The 22,162-nt window shown below is 42.7% G+C and overlaps 1 protein-coding gene across 1 annotated transcript; it reads right to left on the bottom strand.

Moving 5' to 3' along the window:
• Positions 1-4,606: 4,606 nt before the first annotated feature.
• Positions 4,607-21,710, bottom strand: sertad4 (SERTA domain containing 4). The gene is made up of 4 exons (XM_076747954.1): positions 21,227-21,710; positions 7,959-8,131; positions 7,214-7,332; positions 4,607-6,572 (listed from the first exon to the last, which is right to left on the bottom strand). The coding sequence occupies exons 2-4, from the start codon at positions 8,110-8,112 to the stop codon at positions 5,676-5,678; spliced, it is 1,170 nt and encodes a 389-aa protein (XP_076604069.1). The 5' UTR covers positions 8,113-8,131; positions 21,227-21,710; the 3' UTR covers positions 4,607-5,675.
• Between the last annotated feature and the right edge of the window lie 452 nt (positions 21,711-22,162).

The raw sequence follows: 22,162 nt of genomic DNA, 5'->3' as shown, positions 1-22,162 counted from the left end.
CAAATCCTCTCGATATCATCTGATCTTTAATCTGGTGCCTGTGATACTGCCCAGTATCTTGGGTTTTCTGAGGTTTGCACTTGTTTGGCTTCTAAATGTAGTAACAAGCACTCATTAGTGTTAGCTTGGTGCCTGAGATCTGCAGTATTCTACTGTGGGTGGGCAACACCATAAAACATGGCTCTGATACCACCTAATGCTATCGCTGATACGATACTGCAGCATCTCAGCATTTAAAGCAGCTTATGTATTGTTATGTACAATACTGGAGAGCCATTTGTCATAATTTATGAGGCTCATCATTAAAAGACTACTGAACAGGAAAACTGAATATGCTCCTGAATACATTTTTATTACCACACAATGACTTGACAGAGTGTACCTCTGTAGCAGAGTATTCATTTGCCCAGAATGTGGTCAGATCCCCTTTTTTCTTTTTGGTACTAACTCTAGTTAGTAGTATTGATGAATTACATACTTTTTGTTGACTGCAATGCTGAAGCTCAATCTGTCAATTAAAAGATGAATCTATTAGTCGAATGACAAAGAAACAAAGAAACAAGATTTTCTGCTTTTGTCTGTTTCACTGTAAATTGACTGTTGGTCAAACAGTCTATCTATCTATCTATCTATCTATCTATCTATCTATCTATCTATCTATCTATCTATCTATCTATCTATCTATCATGCAGCTGATACAACTCTAATGAGAAAAGCAGACTGAGGAAGAAACAGAGGGATTCTGTCTCTGAGGTGGAAGACAGCAGAACAGGGAGAAAAAAAGAAAATCCTGACAATATGTTTGAAGCTGAGAGAAACGGAGGTGAGTCGGGTGGAGGAGGGGTGGGACCTCCGAGGCTTTGGAGCCAATTTGAGGACCTTGTGATGCAAAACCAGTCCTCTGCAACAGACAGTTCCCATGGCAACGGTGAGCTGCCAAAGTTCCTTGTTGACAAATGACAGCTCCCCTCTCCTCAGCACTCGCCTGGCGAGATGTGTGTGTGTGTGTGTGTGTGCGTGTGTCTGTGTGCGTGTGTGTGCCTGCTAGTTGGCAAGTCCCCGTCATTGCCTTAGGCCCAGGGGAAGAAGGGGTGAAGAGAGAGAAAGAGAGAGAGAGCGAGCATTGTCTAATGTATGCAGACATACATACAATATTCACATACACTACACACAGTAATTGCTACAATGGCCAATATGCCTCTACTGCAACCACATGCTCTTTCATCATGTATGACTGTGTAGTATATGTTAATAAACTCAATAATTAGGATAGTATAGGTAATAGTAATTAGGGTATGTACTGTTGTGTAGCAAAGTGATTCCCTGCCAGGTGTGCTGGTGCACCTCTGCAGAGTCCAGGGGGTTCGTGGCAAGATTATGGAAATGACGATTTTATTAGACAACAAATAAATACATAAAGTCAGCTGTAACGCCTGAGCGCTTTGTGTTACAGCTGAGAGGGTGTGAAAACTAGGGATGACAATGATCAATAAACAGCTAATAGCAAAGAAGAAACATTTAGATCAATGGATGAATGGGTGAAATAAGTTTTAGAAAAAGTTAAAATAGTTGATGTAATGGATAAATGGCTGAAGTAGACAGGTGAAAGTATTCTCTGAAATAGATAAAAGTAATGGATGAATGGTTAAAGGCTGTGGTTCAGGAGGTGGAGCGGTCATCCACCAATCAGTGGAAGGTCAATCCCTGGCTGCTGCAATCTACATGCTGAAGGGCCTTAAGCCAAGACACTGAACCCTAAATTGCTCCCAATGCTGTGCCATCAGTGTGTGTGTGTGTGTGTGTGTGTGAATGGTTATCACACACACACAGTGATGAGCAGGTGGCTCCCTTCATGGTAGCCTCTGTCACCAGCACCAGTGTATGAATGTGTGTGTGAATGGGTGAATGCTGGCTTGTGTTGTAAAGCGAGTGATCGGTAAGACTAGAAAAGTGCAGACCATTTACCTTTTACCATAAAAATACACAGGGAAAAATAATGGATTACTGGATAAATGATTAAAACGTGCGGCTTCTGCCACTCTGAGCAGCATACATAATGCATACATGCAGTACATATATAATAATACCTCAAATGGATAGTAATTGCACATGTCCATTTAAATCAATAACTTTAAATACACATCTCAACACGGTATTGTATAAACACTGAGGCTGACTAAATATTGTTCTCAGGAAAATCCCTCTTTTGTATGTTGTTTTTGCAACAGTATTCCTCTTACAAACAGTCCAATAATAGTAAGTGCAGTGAAACGAGAGATACGGAGGAATCTGAAGCAGCAGCAGAGAAAGATGGGGGCAGGCTGAGCGGCAGGATACACACACCCCTGCGGCAGAAGTGTCGTGAAAAGATGATCTTCCATCCTCACCTCGCAACAGAGCTGTCAAGATGTTCAGACCCGTGATTTAACCTCCCCACTTCACACTGTTACAGCCTACCAACACGCACGCACACACACACACACACACACACACACACACACACACACACACACACACACTCTCTACGGTCTGTACTACAATGGCTTAGCTGCTTTCAAGCAATCTGGAGCAATGTCAGCCAAAACCTGCACACTATTAGAAATAATCCAGTAATTAGGATGCACATAGTGAGCACTAATACTGGATCAAAGTAACATTTTGCTTAAAGCACAGTAATGCCAGTGGATGACAGTACTGTGTAAGCACACACGGCATTATACTGGAACATAGAATATCCTCAGCAGTCATAATAAGTGGTAATCATGAGTGAGGAAGTGTACGTTTTGTCCCTGGCTTAGCTCGAGGTTGTATGGGACTCAGGTGGAAGGGTCTCTATGCGTGCGTGTGTGTGTGTGTGTGTTTTATGCTACAAGTGAATATTGCAGGGACAATAGATATGACAGGGAGTGCAGGGAGGAGTGTGGAGGTGACTGCTCCGAGCATAATGTCAAAAAGATTAACAAGAATTGAGCGGCAAAGTGACACCTGAGAGACATTTGGCGAGTGCAGTAAGCTGTGGTGCTGCACTCCACTGCACAGCAGACAGGAGGGAAGCACGAACAAGCAGGAATTCACACTTACATTAACACACAGGGAGAGAGATGCGTGTTTCCATCATTTTTGGAGACATTGCATAGATGTACATGCATTTCCTGGAGACTTGCCCTATCAATACCATAAACACTACTTGCCTAACCCTAACCTTAACCTGTGCTATGAACTGCAAGGTTGTAATGTACAGGAATAAAGAAGGACGCAAGATTTGTTTTCAACATTTCTTTTACTGAGCTTTACACTTGTCACAGAACATCACATAAAATTATCAGAGCAGACTCGCTCTTTTGTTGTTTTTAATTACAGACAATGCAGTTACATGTTCTTGTCTCAGAAACAAATATTGATTTGTCGATATTTTTATTTTTCATCTTTAAAAAAATACCACTGATAATTACCGGGTTTCATCATTTAGGATTTCAAGAAATGCAATGGAGTAGGCTGGTACTCGTCAGTACTTGTACTTATCTGGATGTGTCGCTGATGCCAAAACAGTTCGGGGTTGCGAACTGTAATTGTGTACATCAGAGAAAAGCGCGGCAAGGCAGAAGTAATTCCACCTGACAAACCAGCTGAGACCATCCAATTGTTGCAAATGAAAGGAACGTCACAAAAAAAAAGAGAAACGACGACTGACTGATAGAATCTTTACTTTGGTCTGGGCTTTGGGACCCGAATCTTCAGAGGTGCCAAACGAGACACAGCAACAAACTAGAAACCACTGATCATGCCATGACAGATTGGCTCATATGTGTAGATTAGAAATGGTTTTGTACTGTTTCCGCCCCTGACTGGTTTCTTTTAGATGCATGATTTCACTCTATCATGCTCGATACTTGCCAGGACCTTCAGACGACACACAGATGTGGATCAATAGAGGCAGAATATAGAGGCTACTGGCTTTCTTGTCCAGAGTTAGATGAGAAGATGCTGATATCAGTTTCATGCCTGTGCAGTATATGTGAAGCTACAGCCAGCAGCCAGTTTGCTTTGCGTAGTGTAATGAGTGGAAACAGCTAACCTGGCTAAGTCCACCGACCAACACCTTAAAGCTCTCTAATTGACCAATTAATCCACACAACACATAAAGTGTGAAAATGACATACTGTGGTTTTACTATTTCTTGGTCAGGCACAGAAATTTCCTTGTTGCCGAGCAACCAGTGAGTCACCAGGAAAATAACACAGAGGTGTAAGGCGTAAATTAGTGGGCTTTTGAGGTGCCGGTGAGCAGATTTTGCTAACTTTGGTGTCAATCTTCTCATGTAACGCTCAGCAAGAAAGCAAATAAATATACTGCTCAAAATGTCAAACAATTCCTTCCAAATAAAGCCAAATGAATGAATGAAACTGCAGCTTTTCTTTTTACACACACCAAAAAACTGGAAATGACATTTTATCCATCTGCCCTGTCCTCTTGTGTTTGCTGCCCATGTAGATCTGAAATGAAGCTGAGGAAGCCATGATTTATACTGCTGCAGAGACGTCAACACTTTGCTGTTAGCATCAAAGCACAAGATCCTTTTAATGTTTTTAGATTCAAATGTGTTTGAGTCAAACCTCATCAATGGACAGACCAACCAAACCAGAAATTGAACTAATGTAAATGAGGTTCTGAACACACGTAGCTTCTCAAGGCTTTCACAATTGTCCTAGCTTTACGTTTGGGCATTATCAAGACAGGTAGAGCTAGAAAACATGCATTTTTTTTTTTTTTTACGTAAAAACAAACAGACATTTTGGGTGTGGAAATTTACTTTGCTTTGAAATTTCATCATTTGAAAGAATCCCTGCATTTAACTACATGCCCGCGTCCCGCTTTCGTCAAACGCAGTCTCTTGGAATGCGAGATATCTACTTAGTAACAAGAACAATTACATTAACACACAATATACATGTATCTATAAAAACACTAAGGCACTTGAAATTGTGATTTAACATTTCCAATGTTTATGATTGTTGTCTCTTAAAATAATTTGAATACACATCGTGCCGCCACTGTGGCACAGTCGCTCGCCATTGCCTGAGACAGCATTGAAATCAGCAGGCACACATAATCGCGTGTAACCCATGTTGAATAAAAAGAACAGCTTAAAATCAAGTTTTTAAAATGCTACATCGTATCTTGCGAACACACGCACACACATATATGCACAGAAGCACACACTCCCAAATCCACAACCCTTCATTTCATAGGTTTGTTTAGGGTCCTGAAACGAGACCGTTGCACCAATGAAAAGCCCCACTTGAGACCTGTAGTTTTGTGCTGTGGGGCTCAAAAATGGTCTTGCAGACAGTGCAATATTAAGATTCACATCACTTTTGGGATTTAAGATCCCATCTTATGTGACCTTATCCTTTCTAATTGTTTTTCCAGGGCCAACACTGGCCGACAACTGTCATCTTTTTTCATCTGGTCATAACACTAGCAATTGAGTTGAATGGAGTTTGTCTGTGTGCCACCCTGGAGTATATTAGACCATTATAATAAAGCTGACTTGGCATTACAATAGTGTAGGTAGCTCACGCCTTCATCTGCTATGAGGAGAAATAATCTTCAACTGATGACAGTCAGCGTCATCATTACATTTTCATTCTAACAGAATTAGAACGTGGTCATTTCTATTGTCTATGAGCCCTGCAGTGCCAAGCGCCGACCTTGTGGGGCTCGCTTTCTGTGGCAACAGAGTCCCACTCACAAGGTCTCACAACCTGCTCCTCTTCCTCCTCCTCCTCCTCCTCTTCCTCCTCCTCCTCCTGCTCTCCCTCCTCCTCCTCCTCTGCTCTATCTGTCATGCAGCTGTCCTCCTCTGTCCTTGTGTGTGCATTACCCAGCAAGGTCTTAGTCCTGCTTTTCTGGCTTGACTTGTCCTTAACGACATCAAGGGAAGGCCCGGCTCGCCTTCTTTCATCATCATCTTCCTCTTCCTCTTCCTCCTCTTCCCTCTCTTCTTCTTCATTTTCCTCTTCCTCCTCAACATCTTCATCCTCGTCGTCATGCTCCTCTATGGCCACTGTCAGGCCCAACTTGCTATGGCTAGCTAGCTGAAAGAAGGAGGAGGAGTGTGGTGTGGATGGGCAGGTGGAGAGTGCTGCATCATACATGGAGAAGGGGAGGTGGAGGTAGTGTCCTGCAGCGGCTGCCGCTGCATAGATGCAGCAGCATGTCTGAGCACAGTCAGGGCGCACATCCCCCTGTCCTCCACGGACCATCCGGAAGCGCTTACGGAAGGGCGGTCCGGCTTGGGGTGCTAAGCAGATCCGGGTGGGTACCGTTCCATGGAGTGCCTGGTGGGCAGGGTTAGTGCTGGGTGGTGGGACGCATGGGCTGGTGGTAAATGCCGGGTTGGGTGGAAAGCACCAGTCAGTGCTCTGGAGCAGGATCTCGGCTCGCAGACGCCGGAGGAGGTTGTTAACAAGGACGGAGCGGCGGAGGAAGGCCTCAGGATCGTCGATGAACCGCATCTTCTCCAGGGAGAGGCGCAGCACATGTGCACGCTCCTCCAAAACTGGTGCAACCTGAAGGACAAGCCCCGTTAGATCTATGTAACCTGGTCAGTCAGTTAAAAAAGACAGATTCAGATTCAGTGATTTTGCATTGCCAACATTACTGAAGGAGATTTTGGAGCAACCTCACGTGTGAACGTGGAGAGTTTTCATCTAATTTTTTTCTAAGATATTAATCCAAATTGCAAACAAACCCTATAAAAGATTACTGTGCAGGTGAATAAATCCCTTCAAGTGCAAGCACAGCTATGATGCTTCAGCTTTAACATTAATCTACCACCTCTGGCAGCCCTATACTCTATAATTCCTCATTGAGACTGATTTGAGATTTTAATGAACAGTTCCTCACAATGCTTAAAGCGAATACTGCAGTCATTTTGAATAAGCAAAATAACAGGCTTTTTGTGCACTATATTTACTGAAATTAAAGTCATGCAAAACTACATCGGTCAGTGATGATGCAGAGATGAAATCTCATCTCTATCATATAGGGAATGTTGACTGAAGAGTGATTTTGGACACAGCCAAAGTCTTTGCACCGCGTTTCAAATGATTTCAAATTTCATGTTGGCAAATGATGTTGTACAATAATTTCAGTTACAGACTGAATTGGATGCAGCCTTCATAAACGGTACGAGTGCGTCAATACTTACAGTCTGGCAGTACGTCCTGAAACTAAAGGGAGGCTCATCATCATCATCGACAAACTTCCTCTTGAAGTATGCAATCCTTGACACTGAGACATGATCAGGAACTCGCCTACAGGGGGTTTCTGCAGAGACAAAAATAAAACAGTACGATAAACCAACCATACTGTTGGACTATATGATGTTACCACATCTTGGACATCAGGAGAAACTAAACACTTGTATGTTTTCATAATGTAAACATACAAAAATGCTTTTTATTTTGAGGTCACAGCCCAGTAAATTATATTTGGACACCCGTACAGCTGATTCATTTGGTGTGAATCAACGTGAACAGCTGGAAGTTTGCACAGTGACTCATTTGAAACTGAAATGACCTTTTAACTGTGTTGGTCCATCATATAATGAAATGAACCTTTAAATTATACTGGAAATGAAATGAAAGCAGGAGCACTTACTGCTGGCCTGCTACCATGTTAATTAGTTGATTGCTCTACACCCTTAGCATCTGTGGCAGTAGCACTGCATGCTTAACTACACTCAAATCTTACATTTTGACTGACAGAGTACACCTTGGTTTGGACAGATGGGTCTTACTGTCAGGCCTTAAAACTAAGAATTTAGTAGTACATGCCCATCAGATGTGGTGAAAAACCCCATGGTAAAACTTTTCAAGTGGCTTTGTGCACCAGATTAAATCAATCTTAAATAAATCAATAAATGAACAAACATCTGTGCTTGGTGTCAGCACCTTGTGTAAACTGCTCTTCAGAGCTGCATGGTGGGGCGTTGTTTGACAGGCAGGTCTTAGTGCAGCGCTCTGATTCCCATATGGGCTGGTATGTGGAGAGTGGAGGGTCTCCCTCTGGGTCCAGGAAAGGATTCATGGACAAAACTAGGGTCATCTCTCTCTCCGATTCAGGTCTGGAAGAAGCAGAATGGAAAGCAGTGCGATTAACAACCAAGCAAGTCAAACCCCTGATAAGTTGTAATGCTAAAAATAAAAATATTCAAGAGGCCACTTTCAAATGTGGTTAAATGAAACGTGAAAAATAATGAAAAACTGAGGTGAAATTAGTTTAGTCAATGAATACTCTGTTAAATAATTCTAATCATATTATCTCAATACCAGTTTGCAAACTATTTCTGCACATTAGCGCACGTTATCTCCGTGAATCTGACGAGTATTCCGCATATGCTTTCCTAATGATGTGGTAAATGTTAACAAGATGCTTATCTATGATACTGGCAAATACGTATGTGTTGTGTGGAGGAGTCACCAGCTTCTGTGCAAGCTGCATGACAAATCTGAACGACAATAATGGTGAGCGCTAAGAAATTGGCAGATGGCTGGCGACTCTGTGATGTGCACGGTACTGAAACAAGTGGGACACAGATGGAGATATGACACCCACTCACACCATGAATTCCCTATTGATTAGCTGGTAGGAAAGTTAGCGAGATGTTTGACACCAATTTGTTCGGTGAAATGGATGCAGCACATTGAATTGCACTGGGAAGCTGTGTCAACAGCATGATAATCTAGAAAGCAAAGAGATGTACACAGTGTCAGTGGGTCCCGAGCACAAGGAAAACAACTCTACAAAAGGTATCAAACAGGCAAGGTGTGCCGTTGATTTTAATTCATGTAGATTTTTGCGTGTTGAGTTCTATGCAGCCGTATCACCTTATGTTGAATTAAAGTGATGCCGATATGAAGAAACATGAGGCAGGCACATTGCTTGGCAGCCAGCAGTAGTAGCCCACCAAATGAGCTTTTTTCAATCTAAAACAGAGCCCTACTGTGACAGCACTGAGGGGCCTGAGAGTCTGTCTGTGATTCTCTGAGTCTGAGGAGAGCGACAGTATCGTCCTTTTGATCACACTGAATGGCTGTCATTTGGTTCGCTGTTGATTCCTCCCCTTCATGCACAATGCAAAGCCAGCTGTTTCGGACCTCCTTCTCACCACCTTTCCTCTTCACAGCTTCCCCTGCCCCTCCTCTTTCTGCCCACATGAGCAGATACCATCGCCCACAACCCATCTTGACAGACCAAACTGAGCTGACACCATCTCAGCCTCACCCCTGTTGGGTAGCTGATTAAAATGTCCGCTTCAATAAGCTCCCTGCTTTGCCCGGAAGAACAGTTTTATTTCTGTGTGCTGCTTTTCTCGTGTTTACTTTCAACTGACTAATCAGACACACCTAAAGCCTGTGAAACACCACCTTAGGCAGTGCTGCTCTCACCAGACAAATCTAGCCAGCCCCAGGGAGTAATGGACTACATAGAGCAGCATTACATTTTTTATTTTTAAGGGTACAGTGGGCGTGATGTAATAGCAACAGTCAACTGCAACAGTTGAGTACAATCATGCAGTACAATCAAAGATTTAGCAACGTGGTGGTGCCTCTGAGACAGTGTGTCTTTCGATTTATAGATGGGTTGAAACAGACCAGACTGGTTGGCCTTGCTGCATTTGAGGTGGTAGATGAGAGTGTCGTGGAACTGTCAGACACAGATGTTTGTGTTGGGATAGATGGTAGTTGAGGGTAGAAGCGAACTCTGAGCAGCATAGAATGCCAAAGAATGCCAGAAGGAACAAAATTAGGTCACCACACGGTCACCATCCACAAGGATGTGCATGAGGCTTGTTTATTAGCTTACGTTCATGCACAGGAACGTCACAAGTCACACCTGATCAGCACTCTGGTGGAGTTTGAGGTTCAAGTATGTTGCTGGCTAAATTTATTTCTCAAAAGGACAAATACTATTTTTTGGGCTCATGAAGTTGCATATACATGCAGGTCGTTGAAGGTCTTAAAATGAAACAAGACTAAAAGTCTACATCTACGTTAGTGGCACAGCTGTGCTTTGACCTAATTGCTAACGTCAGCATGCTAACATGCACGCAATGACAAGGCTAACATGCTGTTGTTTCGTAGGTAACGTTTACAATGACCACGGTCGTAGTTAGCTTGTCGTGAACGTAGCTACTAAATGACACAGAAACTCTGCCACTGGTTGTAGAGACATTCTAAAATGACAGATGTCAACGTCGTGGTGGTGCTTGATGTCAGGGGATCACTAAAGTTAGTAGGGTTCGTCCTCAGGGGAACATCAGTTTTACACAGAATTTCTTGGCAATTCATGCATAACTTTTTGAGATATTTCAGTCTGTACCAAAGCAGGCAACTAACCATCCCACAGAGGACAGAGTAAAACTGAGTTGAATGAATATGATCCATGTTGGGAAATTAGAGAGTTTGCTGATGCGCATATCCTGACATTTATTTTAGTAACTTTTTTCAGCTTCTGAGAGCCAGCCACAGAGCCACACGGCTTACTTGTCAGTTTTGGGGGGAAAAAAGACAAGTTACTGTACAGCTTACTTCAACAACCCACAGAAACATTCTGATGTTAATGTATATGGAAGGAGTGGAGGAAAAATCCAGATGAAAAACATGAGGTTTTCTTCTCTTTGACCACTGGAGCCTGCAACTCAGCCATTGCAGTTTTGGTCACAATCCATCGTGTTACATTATGGATTATTCACATTTTCTAACGTGTTGTCAGAGTCAAATCATGCTTGTGTGAACTAGATTCTATTGCTGAGGCCTCCCCCACCAAGGACCACCAACTAGGGCCAATTATGTCACTGTTATTGAGCACTAGTGCCATGGTTAATTAGCAGCTTTGGCCCTTCTCATTTCCCCCCTGAGCTGCTTTTTTACCCTCAGCTATTTTCCTCTCCATCACCTCCCCTCGCTGCTGTTGTTGCTACGTTTGCTCGGGCACAAAGAAACAAGCATGCCATCACTCCCTCTGCCCTCTGTAGGGACCTCCATCTCAACACTCCCCCCCCCCCCCCTTTTCATCCCCCAGTCTCAATCTCTCTCCCCCTCTCTCTCTTTCTTGCTGACATCCTTTCAACAGCGGTCACAGTTGACAGCTCTCTGAACCAGGGAGCGGGGGGGTTAAAAAAAAAAAAAAAAAACAGAATACCCACCGAGCAGCTTCCCTACATGTACAGCAATACTTCTTTTTCTTCAAAGAAAAGAAGGGGGGAGGAGGAGGAGGAGGAGGAGGAGAAGGAGGGGGAGACAGTGTGAACAAGTGTGTGTGCGTCTGTGAGAGAGGAAGGGAGAAATGGAGGGTTGAGAAATAAAAACAAGGAACGAGGAGAGAAAAATCTCCTGGGGGGATATCATACCTCTCTTTCTCCCTCTCTCTGTTTCTGTCTGCATCTCGCAGGAATGTGAGAGTGATTGAGAGCGAGTGCAGGCTGCGCGTGTGATTGTGTTTAACAGAGTGTGTATTTGAGGAAAAAAAAGAAGAAGAAGAAACCTGTGAGTGTGCACAAGTGTATGCGAGAGAGTGTGTGTGTGTCTGTGTGTGTGTGTGTGTGTGTGTGTGTGTGTGTGTGTGTGTGAGACACTGCTTCACCTCTGTTCAGTCTCCTCCGGCTTCATCCCTCTTATCTTCCCTCTCTCACAGCTTCTCTACCTCTGTCTGACTCTCCATCTCGCCTTCTTTTTCATTACACCCTTTGATGATGAGAAGCTAATTGCAGTGCCGGGGCACGAGACAAACCGTGGGAGGGAGACAGAGAGTGATGGAGAATGGGGAGAGTTGGAGGCAGAGATAGAGGGAGGGCTGAGGGATGGATGGAATGAGTCAGGGAAGGAAAGATAAGTGCCTTAGGAGCCTTGTCATGAGTGGAGACAGATCGCCCGCAGGGATGATTTCTGCTGCTGTGATTGACTCCCTCCCTCCAGTGCTGAGATAGACAGCCTGTGCACACACTCAGACATGCACAGCTTGTACTGTCCTGAAATATTTTGGAAGGAAAGTCAACTAAGGCCAGCCGAGGTGCCACCACATGACTAATGTCAGATTCTGGGTTTTCACGTGCATACTGTACTGTACAGCGTAGGTGTTCATCTTTCTCAAACAAGCTTATTTTTGGCATTCACAGTTTAACATTACCCGCCATCTTTGAATCCTGGTTTTGCTTAAGTAGTGACGTCAGCTTTCCATTGCCCAAAGGAGGATCACCCATCATGACATCTTCTTTCCAGAGGGAGTCTAAAGAAACAGGTGTGCAGCAGAGAGCTCTCTGGGTGAAAGCTGATCTCTGGGAGGTGTGGTGGAAAGGGCGGCGCAAGGAGAAGCTCTGAGCGGCAACGATGGAGACAAACTTAAAAGGATCTTAAGGAGCTCCATGTTAGTTTCCCTCAGCTAAATTGAGAGTGGCAGATGCCTAAATCCTGTATTACCCACATGAAGATCACGTGTCAGCTTGTGCCTGTTAACTTAAACCTCAGTCTGTTAGCATGCCATCAAGTGCATACTTAAGACCTCTTTTATAATATTCATATTTTAAAGCAAGCCAGCTGGAAAGTCAGCCATCGACCGCACTGTCAACCAACTGATGGAGCTGAACTTAGCGTAACTTGCTAGCTACAGCTCGTGAGGTCTGCAAGCGACAATTACCATTTCAGGAAATCTAGGCCGCTACCTAGAAACGAGACGTTTCTACTGTCTAATTCTGTCTCAGGAACCTTTCAAATATTAATGAGAATATAGTTGAGAAATATACCACCGTAATCACTGGTTTGAATATAATAGAACTCAATTCCATGTCTGTCTGTCGTTAGTACACAGCATAAGTCTTCACACGGATCCCTTATACTTGTTTTTTTTTTTTTATTCCGACCCAGATCCATACAAATATTATACAGAGGAAAAATCTCTTTGGTGGTCAAACTATAGCTAGCAACTATGCAAATGTGCTGCATGTCTTGGACTGTGTTCCCGCCAGCACCTACGACTTCACGATATCAACAGTTTTTATGATGAAAGTGGCGCCATCTCTGGTCACAAGCATTTGAGATGGGTAAAATATGACCAGTTGCTAACTGCCACCTATGTCAAAAAACAATCTGAAAAACACACCACTTACTTTCCCTCACCCTAGGTTAAATAAAAAAAAAAACATTCAAAGAAAACCTGACATTTAAGCCAAAACTGGGGGGAGAATTCATTTGTTCAATGATTCTGGAGGAGTATGAATCATGTCTCTAATAAACTTTGAGTTCTCTCTCTTTTCTCCGCGACCTCAAAAATGCTAATCGATCCAGCATGTGTTTGACAGAGTGCATGCTGCATCACTGTGTGTGTGTGTGTGTGTGTGTGTGTGTGTTTACTCCCTGTTCTTTTGGCCAGGTTTTTACTAAGTGTTTCCGAGCCTTAGGGGAACAGATAGCAGTGAAAAGAGTTCATGTCTGTGGTTTTCACATCAAAATAGATCCCAGACCGCCTCAGAGGGTCTTCACAGTACACACAAGCATGCAATGTGTCATGGCTTAACTGCTCAGAATCAACATGATAAATTGTGAAAGAGGGAATTCTGCAGAGGTCATGAGCGAGTTGGTAAGACTACCACAAATAACACGAGTACACACCCAGCGTATCAGGGACGCAAATTAAATAAAGATTAACAATATGCACAGCCACAATGAATATGCATTTATGTGAGAGAGAAGCTTGAAAAAAAAAAAAAAACTGCTGTTGAAGCAACATAGAGCTGCACGGTTAGAAAAAACAGGACTTTTTCTCTTTTATGTTGCAGTAAAATTAGCAGCAGCTTGTAAGAATATGTCGTCGTCATCTGGTTTAAACCAGAATGTTTCCAAATGACTGGGCTGCAATTTCCTCACTTGCGTTGTGCCAATCCATTATTTTCCACTTTGACCATTTTACCTAAAATGGACAACATAACACGTCTCTGTCTGATTCTCCATCTTAAAAATTGCTTTGCTTAACAAAACATAGGATATTCCAAGATTATTACTGAGCGTGTAAAGGAAGTGGGTGAACACTTGACCACTGTTCAGTGTGACGAAAAGTAGACCTACTGTAAAATAATACCTACAGCAGGCTCAACTGTGATTATATGTGACTAAATGGAAAAATAATAAAACAAATACTGTATTTTCTAACAGAGAAAATGAAAATAACAATAGCTCTCAATATTGGCATGCAACTCACTCAAAGATACCACAACACTAAGTTAAACCATCTTTGCACAGAAACAGATGTTTTTTTCAGCTCATCTAAGTTCCCTATTGTGTAATGTACCACTTTGACCTGATGACAATGTGAAGACAGTTTAATGGTATTAATGCACAATGTGTCATGCCGTGCCTTACAGCTCATTTCACTGCTGCGACAGTTAACATGAAATGGCCAATGGAAGGTGCAGCCTGGCAGAGAAGTCAACTGAAATTTATTCCATATGTACAAAGCAGCGGGGAGGGCGTTGGCAGTAACCGCGTGCCTCTGAACAAAGTGAGAAAACCCTTTTCAGAAGTCACTCTTGACAATGTCAGCTCTTGTCAGTGTCAGCCCTTGTGTATGTCAGTACTTACCCATGTACAGATACAGGTCTGTGTGTGTGAGTGTGTGTGTGTGTGTGTGTGTGTACAGTGACAGTTTGTGTGGTGGACCAAATCTAAGCAATACATCTCCACAGTGAGAGGATCAGTGGGCGTAGCCCTGAAAGAGCTGCCTGTGGTTGCCTTGACAGGAGCTTCAACGGCAAGCTTCCTCGGCGCTCTGTGATCTCACGGCAGGAACTTTGAATCTCGCTGGAAGAGGGAAAACTTGAGTGCTGGCACTGCCTTCCCTGCTCCCCTGCATTTCTTTTTGAGCTTGATGCCTGCTGCCTCTGCTCACACAGACACTGAATGATGATGTGATTTGACAGTGAAAGGGCCACTGAAATCTGTCACATGTGGAGTACCTGTTGTATCTTTCTAGTGCTAGCTGGTCAAAGTGACACACACTTTGGTGCTTAGCCTTTTAAATCCTCCTTTGTCTCTCGCATTACATGCACCCTCAGTGTTCCACTTGGACAGAGAAAATAACTAAACCTTGGGATCATCATGCAAGATTCCACTTAAAATCCAACAAATTTTTAATTTAGAAACCTGCAGTTTAGTTTATTTTTCCATTGCAAAACGTCCTTCTCCGTTCATCATGGTCACAGTCCTTTAATAACCAAATTCAAGCGATCCTTAACAAAGGATTTCATAGTATGTGTTTATGTAAAAACATTAATAGAGGCCAATAGATTGTTGGGCTCTAATCACAAGAGCGCAACTGCTACCTACCAGTAATTTTGCACTTCATTAAGTGTCCTGTTCAAGTTTAACAAGCAGAAAACTACAAATCCCTTCTCCCTCTATGTGTGGCGTTTCAAAATAGTCACACTCTATGTTCATTTATCAATATTGTTCCTTCTTTTCATTCAAATAATTTGTTTTTGTTACAGTACAGGGCTTTTAAAAGACAAAGTACAGTTCAATTTTAACTAAAATGTAAGGGCATCTATCACCTGCAGTCCATATCATACCATCCTGAGCACATTCACCAAGACACAATCCAGCTATAAGGTGAAAACTGCAGGTAATTACCAATCAGAGAGCTGGCTAATGACAAATAAATTGATGACAAAACATCATCTGATGTTGATCATTGTACTGTAACTGAGAACTAAGCCAAGACACAGCCCACTTCTTCTCAATATGAATAAGCTACGTCGCATCGATACGCCTGTTGGCGCGTGGGTGGAGAGTGTGCAAGTGCTGGCATATGAGGGTGAAGCGCATAGCGAGAGAGAACAGATAGGGAATGGATAATAGGTGTCATGACATGAAGCTCTCTTTCTGAGTAACAACAGCAAAGAACTGTACGCCATGAATCAAAAGTGAGACGCTCGCATAGAAAGCAATTAGCCCCCCGCTAGTAGAGTGGACCACAGTCACTCAGAAACACCCAGAACAGCCGCAGTGGGAAAATTAGACAGAGGACTCGTTGTGGAGGCATGTTCAAAAAAATCAATCACTGCAAAAACACAAAATCTCTGAAAAATCTTCCACAATCACGCTGATGCACTGACAACCATTAAAATCAACAACAGGATCAGTGTCTACACGTAGGTCTCCTCCTTTACATATTTATGTGACATTAGATCCTTATACACAACAGGAATCTGTGCAGGATTAGAGACTCTGAAAAGCTGGTGCAGTGGTTCTTTTGTGTGCCTTAAGTAAGACTCGTAAACCCTCATTTAGATTACTGTTACGCAGCCTGGCTTCTTCAGAGTGAGAGGGGCTAAAGCAGCTGCACGTCTGGGGCTGATTAGCAAATGTAACACCTTGTGCATGTGTTAATGTTACATCCAGTAATGATGGAAGACAACAATCCAAACCCTTGCACATGATGGTCACACATGTTTGCAAAACACCTTTCAGGCTGGGTGATATTTTGGGACACACCTGTGTTTTTTGTTGTTTCTTTATTTTCTATATTGTACATTAACACTGAAGGCAAACTATGAAATAACAGGTGGAATTGTGTGTTAACAAAAAAAAAAACTGCAAACAAAGCAAATCAGGTTTTATATTTCTGATTGGTCAAAGTAGCCACCTTTGGCATCCTCTCAGCCAGCTTCATGAGGTCGTCACCTGGACAGTCTTCAGCGAACAGGTGAGCCTCGTCAAAAGTTCATTAGTGGAGTTTCTCGTCTTCTTAATGCATCTGAGACCATCAGCTGTGCTGAGCAGAGGTTGTGCTGGAATACAGTGATTAGCCCTATTAAACTACTGCAGTGATGCATATTATGGAAGGAACTGCTCAACTTAGTAAAGACACTCTAACACACTCTGACAGTCAATCTGCAAAATTTCAAGAACTTTGAAAGTCTTTTCACGTGCAGTTGCTAAAAGGAATAAATGCTATGATGAAGCTGTGGCTGCAGTAACATGGAAGCAGCTGTGCATCTCATCACCATCCAATAAATATTTTCCTTGTGATAACAGCAACTTCTCTGTTGTTGGCTGGAAGAGCCAACACAAAAATCTTCATCTACTCCCATCATCTGAAGAGGTGAAGCCCCCACAACACCAACCTGAAAGCTTTTACGTTACATGTGAGCGCCAACACAAAGCAGGATTCACCTCAAAACTGAAGCTCAGGGATGGTTCAAGACCAAGTTTTGTCATTTTTCTGTTGCTTTACTCTTTATCTTGGTGGTTAGCCTGTTGAATTTGCAGTTAGCATGTTGTGTGGCTAATGTGGCGCGTATCATCTGTTGTAGACCCAAACACACACATATATATTTTGGGTTTCTGGCAAATAAATGCTGCTGAGATGCCCACAATCACACTACCTTTAATAATTAACCTACATTACAGCAGCAGCAGGTTATTCCTTCCATGTGAATGTAGGCCTATAACTCATTCCCATTTCGATTTGGAGCCAATAAAAACATTAATTTTCCAATCATTTTGTCTGTCTTTGAATATGTTGCCTTACATTGTTAACAGAGTGAACAGTAGAATCATGTTTTAGGTGGAATAACCCATCTATTGTTCTTCAACAGGACAAACACCCAAAAAACACCTCCAGACTCCACATTTTGACCATGAAGGAGCGTGATGGAGCATTGCATCATGTGACCTGGCCTATGCAGATGGTTTGGGATGAGTTGAAAAGCGGTCAACAAGTGTTCAGCATCTATGGGAACTCCTTCAAGACTGTGCTCTTTCATAGTTTTGATGTCTTCAGTATTAATCTACAAAGCAGAAAATAAAAAAAAAATAAAGAAAAGGAAAGTAAAGCGTAGGTGGTGTTGCGACACTTGTGGATGAGTCAGTCCCAAATGGAGCTTGGCCACTTACAAGTTGGACATGATGGAACACTTAAGAACTCAGGATTTACAAGAACTATAAATTTCACATTTTATTTTGTATTTTTATTGATTATTATTGAGTTATTTTTTTTCTGGAGCTCACACAATTATTTTAATTGAACAATTCAAATAACACATTTTAATTCTTAGAATAATTTATTATTCAATTAGACGTGCTTTTTTCCCCTAATTGCATACACTGGTATGTGTGTATACAGGTGTGTATTAAGTATTAGGTGGTACTTTCTATTATGCATATTGTGTCTTATCTATATGATGTCATGCTGATGATGCCGTTTACTCCTTATCGATACAGACACAGTTTAGTTTGGGCATACTGTTGGTGAATCTGAATTTGACTGATAAATAATGCCATTACATTCAGGCAAAAATAACTACATATGCACCTAGATTTAGGATTTCTTCATCTAAATTAAGGCTTTTCCAGACTTTTCAGGGATCCTCTGATGATGGACAAAAACAGCTCTTCCGTCCTTCCACTCATGCTGTGCTATGGTGGTATTTTCCTTCCTTTTTCGTTGGTTGCATCTTAGATTGTGTTTGTGCCAGCTTGCAGCCTGTCAGGACTGATCAGAGCAGCTTGCAGTTGGTGGAGGGCCGTCTTGGCCGCGGTGGCGTGACTAAGCTGGGTTCAGGGCCCTCGGGGTTTCGTCCCTGCGCTCTTCTTGCTGAGTGGTGACACATGTGTTGTGACAGGGCCGCCGTACAGCGCTGCATTATGGACTATCTGCGGACGGCTTGTTGTGGCTGTGAGGGTTAACGGGCCAGGGGTCGGGGAGTACGTCACTGCCACACTCCCAGAGGTGGATGCAGCACATTAGAGGCGGAGAACGGCATCGGTATGTGTTTATCACATTACAGTGTGATGCCAATCGCTTTTACATTCCAGAACAGACGCTGAATGGATTTTCAAGCTATGCTTTTTATTTTCCAGTGTGAGACTGAAGGTCGTTTTTGAAGCAAAGGGCCTGAAACCCACCACAGACATGTCACTTATGATAATGGCAATGATTCTGTCTCGTCTAAACAAATGAACGTTCCTCTGCAGGTCTGACTTCATGACAGACACTTGGAGCAAAGTACTGAAAGGAATCTTTGAGAATTTAAAAAAAAAACAAAAAAAAAACTACAGGATATTTCGGCTCTTTGGTTGTAAATGCAGTTTGTTTTTCGGTGAAGGTGAAGTCATAAGGTCTCAGCTATAAATAAACGCCAGTGTCACACCTTCCTCTATTTTTGCACAAACATATGTGTGTTCTCCTTTCCTCTCAAGTTGTCCACCTTAGTTGTGTGTCTTTCTGGAACACAAAGGCGCATTCATGATGGGGAAGCAGTGCCTGAGGGGAAAAAAGAAGTCTGGGGCTACACCCTGCTGTCCTCACACACACACACACACACACACACACACACACACACACACACACACACACACACTAAAGCAGCTCAACTTGCCTTGGCTGAGACCTTTTGCACAAAACGGAGCGGAGAAAGAGAAGGACAAAGGGAACGAGATGTGAGGCCAGCCTGTTTCTCGCCAACTATTATTGCCAATGACGTTCCACTGGCATTTCTGTCTTTCAGCGCGAATCTCAACTTTGCTTTGCTCTATAACATACCACATTATCTACTACACCTGCCTTTTCGGCAAATTACAAACCATTATGCTTTGTGTATGAACAACACACCTCAAGTGCTATTAATTTCAGGCTTGGCACCATGTCTGCTGAAAGGCAGCCTTTAAAAATGTATTGCCTCTCCTTCGGCGTACGCCGCACGTCTGCGAAGAACCATGTTTTGAAATGCTGCTCCAGATGTGAGTCTCTGCGCCCCGCTGAGGGAGATGAATGGCTAGGGGGGCTGCAGGCTACCTACAGGTTCACATCCTTAATGAGCTGAAGAGTCTGCTGTGAGCAAGATATGATTGATAGTACCGCAACAGAACTGGAAGAGGGGAATCGCAGCGAGGGCTTTTGATATAGGCGACAGGGTGGAGGGCTTTGGCAGGCGGCAAAGAGAAGGAATCTGGCATCGGACTTGCCTGAGCTGGATGCCAGGAACCCGTCCACCATGCTGCAAAGCCAGAGCGCTTCCTCTTGTTAGAGCCCCACTTCTCTGGTCTGTTTAATCTGAGCTGGATGTTCCTCCCTGTTGCGTGCCTCACTATATTCCACATAACACACTTTTCCCTCCAAGGGAAACAAATAGCAAAGGTGGAATTTCTGGCAAGTGACTCCGGATGTTGTTGGCAGCGAGTGGAGGTGAAGCGCATCCAACCCTATTACCAACCCACTGTGCTCCAAGCCTTTCTTTCACCAAAACGGCAGATAAAGAAGGAAACAGTCAGAGGGGAGATGGTGTATGTTTATTGCCTGTGCTCCATAGGACATGCTATGTTTTAATTTCTCTTAATCCTCTCTGGGGCCAACAGGGTGTTAATGGTCCACTGTGAGCGAGTCTAAGACAGCACAGACATGACATCAAGGAAAGAATTACTACAGAAGCTCAGCTAAATCATCTAAACCCTCGTCCTTTCAGACGGCAGCAGTAACACAGGCAACCGCCACTTCAGGATTTGCAGCCAAGAGCCGTCCCCACAAAATAATGAAGTGAGGCTGGATGGATGCCAGGAGGGTGGCTGGTTATGTCAGCCTGCATAATGTGTTCGACCAGGATCTCTGTCATGTCATACGAGTGAGATATTGACTGCCCTGACAGTCATTAATCCTGCAGTATCAGATCTAATCGTTCTGCTACATGTTTGTCCAATGATGTAGTCAGTTCAGTGAAGGTTACGTAAATTAACCATTGTGCCTTGGCTATTTTTTCAAAATCAACAGAATTATCTTAAATAACATTTTAGGTAGCTGACCTGGTTGTTATTTTTTTTATTGCCATTGTTGACATTGTTATTAACAGTGATTTTGTATGCAATGTTAAGCTTTTAAATAACCTTAATGTTACAATAGGCTAAGTTATTGTTTGGACTACCTCTGATTGAATGCCAATACTAAGCACTGGCATCAACACTTAAAATTTTGTCTGAGTCCAAATACTGTAAGGTTTTATTTGACAAAAGAGACAGAAACTTGAAGGCATATTTAAAAAAAAAAAAAAAAAAAAAAAAAAACTGTGAGGAAAAACTTAAAGTGGCCAAAATTTGATTACATACTTTTTACTTTTCAGCAGTAAATGTGAATGTGATCCATTGTGACACAGTTAGCTGAGAGAAGGTTATCTTACCTGTCTCGAATTGTTTTGACCTGGTCCTCGGCTCCACACTTGCTTTGTGATAAACACTGAAATCCAAGGTGCGTTGATGAAAAATGAAAAAGTCCTACTGAATAAATACTACCGTGTCCTCGGCTGGCAGCGCGTCGTTCTAATTTTAGCCTACTAGCAGACACGCGAACCACACTGGCGGTTTAAATACCACTTATGTAATTACTAGTTAATTAGCTACTTGTCTAAATACGAATCATTAAGCGCGCGCGTTTCTCTCACTATACACGCCGCGCGAAGCATCCCCGCGCGCTTTCCTCGGAGGCAAACGCAGACAGATGTTATTTCGCTGTTCCTCGGTGAAATAAAAAAAGGTGCTGTTGGGGTCTTTCGGTTGTGCGGTAGTCCATTCAGGGTGGTTTCCAATGCAGAGGGTCCCGGGCAGCTCGCGTCGTTCCGGCTGGCTTGACAGTTCACATGAATGTGTGGCGGAGAAAACAACACCAGCGTCGCAGCTCCATCCCCTCCAGTCAACTGCTGCCGAGTAGTTCATGTACGCCTCGGAATTTTGTCCACTGTCTTCGTTGTCAACTTGTAAGCGAAAATTATGGGCCATTGTGATTTTGTTTACAGCTGAAACTAAGTATAATTTTCATTATTAAGTGATGGTCCAAAAAAAAAAAAAAAAAAAAGAGTGAAAGGCACCCACCATTACTTCCAGAGTTTGCTTTGTAAAAAAAAAATAAATAAATAAATAAAATAAAATACAAACAATAAACAAATAAAATTATATTTAAATTAGTACCATTTCTGACCAAGAGATGCAGCAAATCTCACATTTAAATTGGGATTTATGGGTATTTTTGTTTGAAAAAAAGTAATCGATCGATTTGATCAAAATTAAAGCTGCAACTAACATTAGGCCTATTTTAAATTCTGGCTTAATATGCAAACTAT

The sequence above is a fragment of the Chaetodon auriga genome, chromosome 14, assembly GCF_051107435.1.
Source record: "Chaetodon auriga isolate fChaAug3 chromosome 14, fChaAug3.hap1, whole genome shotgun sequence".
In the NCBI taxonomy this organism is placed as follows: domain Eukaryota; kingdom Metazoa; phylum Chordata; class Actinopteri; order Chaetodontiformes; family Chaetodontidae; genus Chaetodon; species Chaetodon auriga.
Note: the sequence above shows the minus strand (reverse complement) of the source record. Positions and strands in the feature narration are given on the sequence as shown.

Coding starts and splice junctions, on each gene's coding strand:
- sertad4 (XM_076747954.1), bottom strand. CDS start 8,112: ATGACCCTAGTTTTGTCCATGAATCCTTTCCTGGACCCAGAGGGAGAC. Junction 7,333..7,958: donor TGAAGAGCAGTTTACACAAG/GTGCTGACACCA, acceptor TTGTCTCTGCAG/AAACCCCCTGTAGGCGAGTT. Junction 6,573..7,213: donor TCAGGACGTACTGCCAGACT/GTAAGTATTGAC, acceptor CTTGTCCTTCAG/GTTGCACCAGTTTTGGAGGA.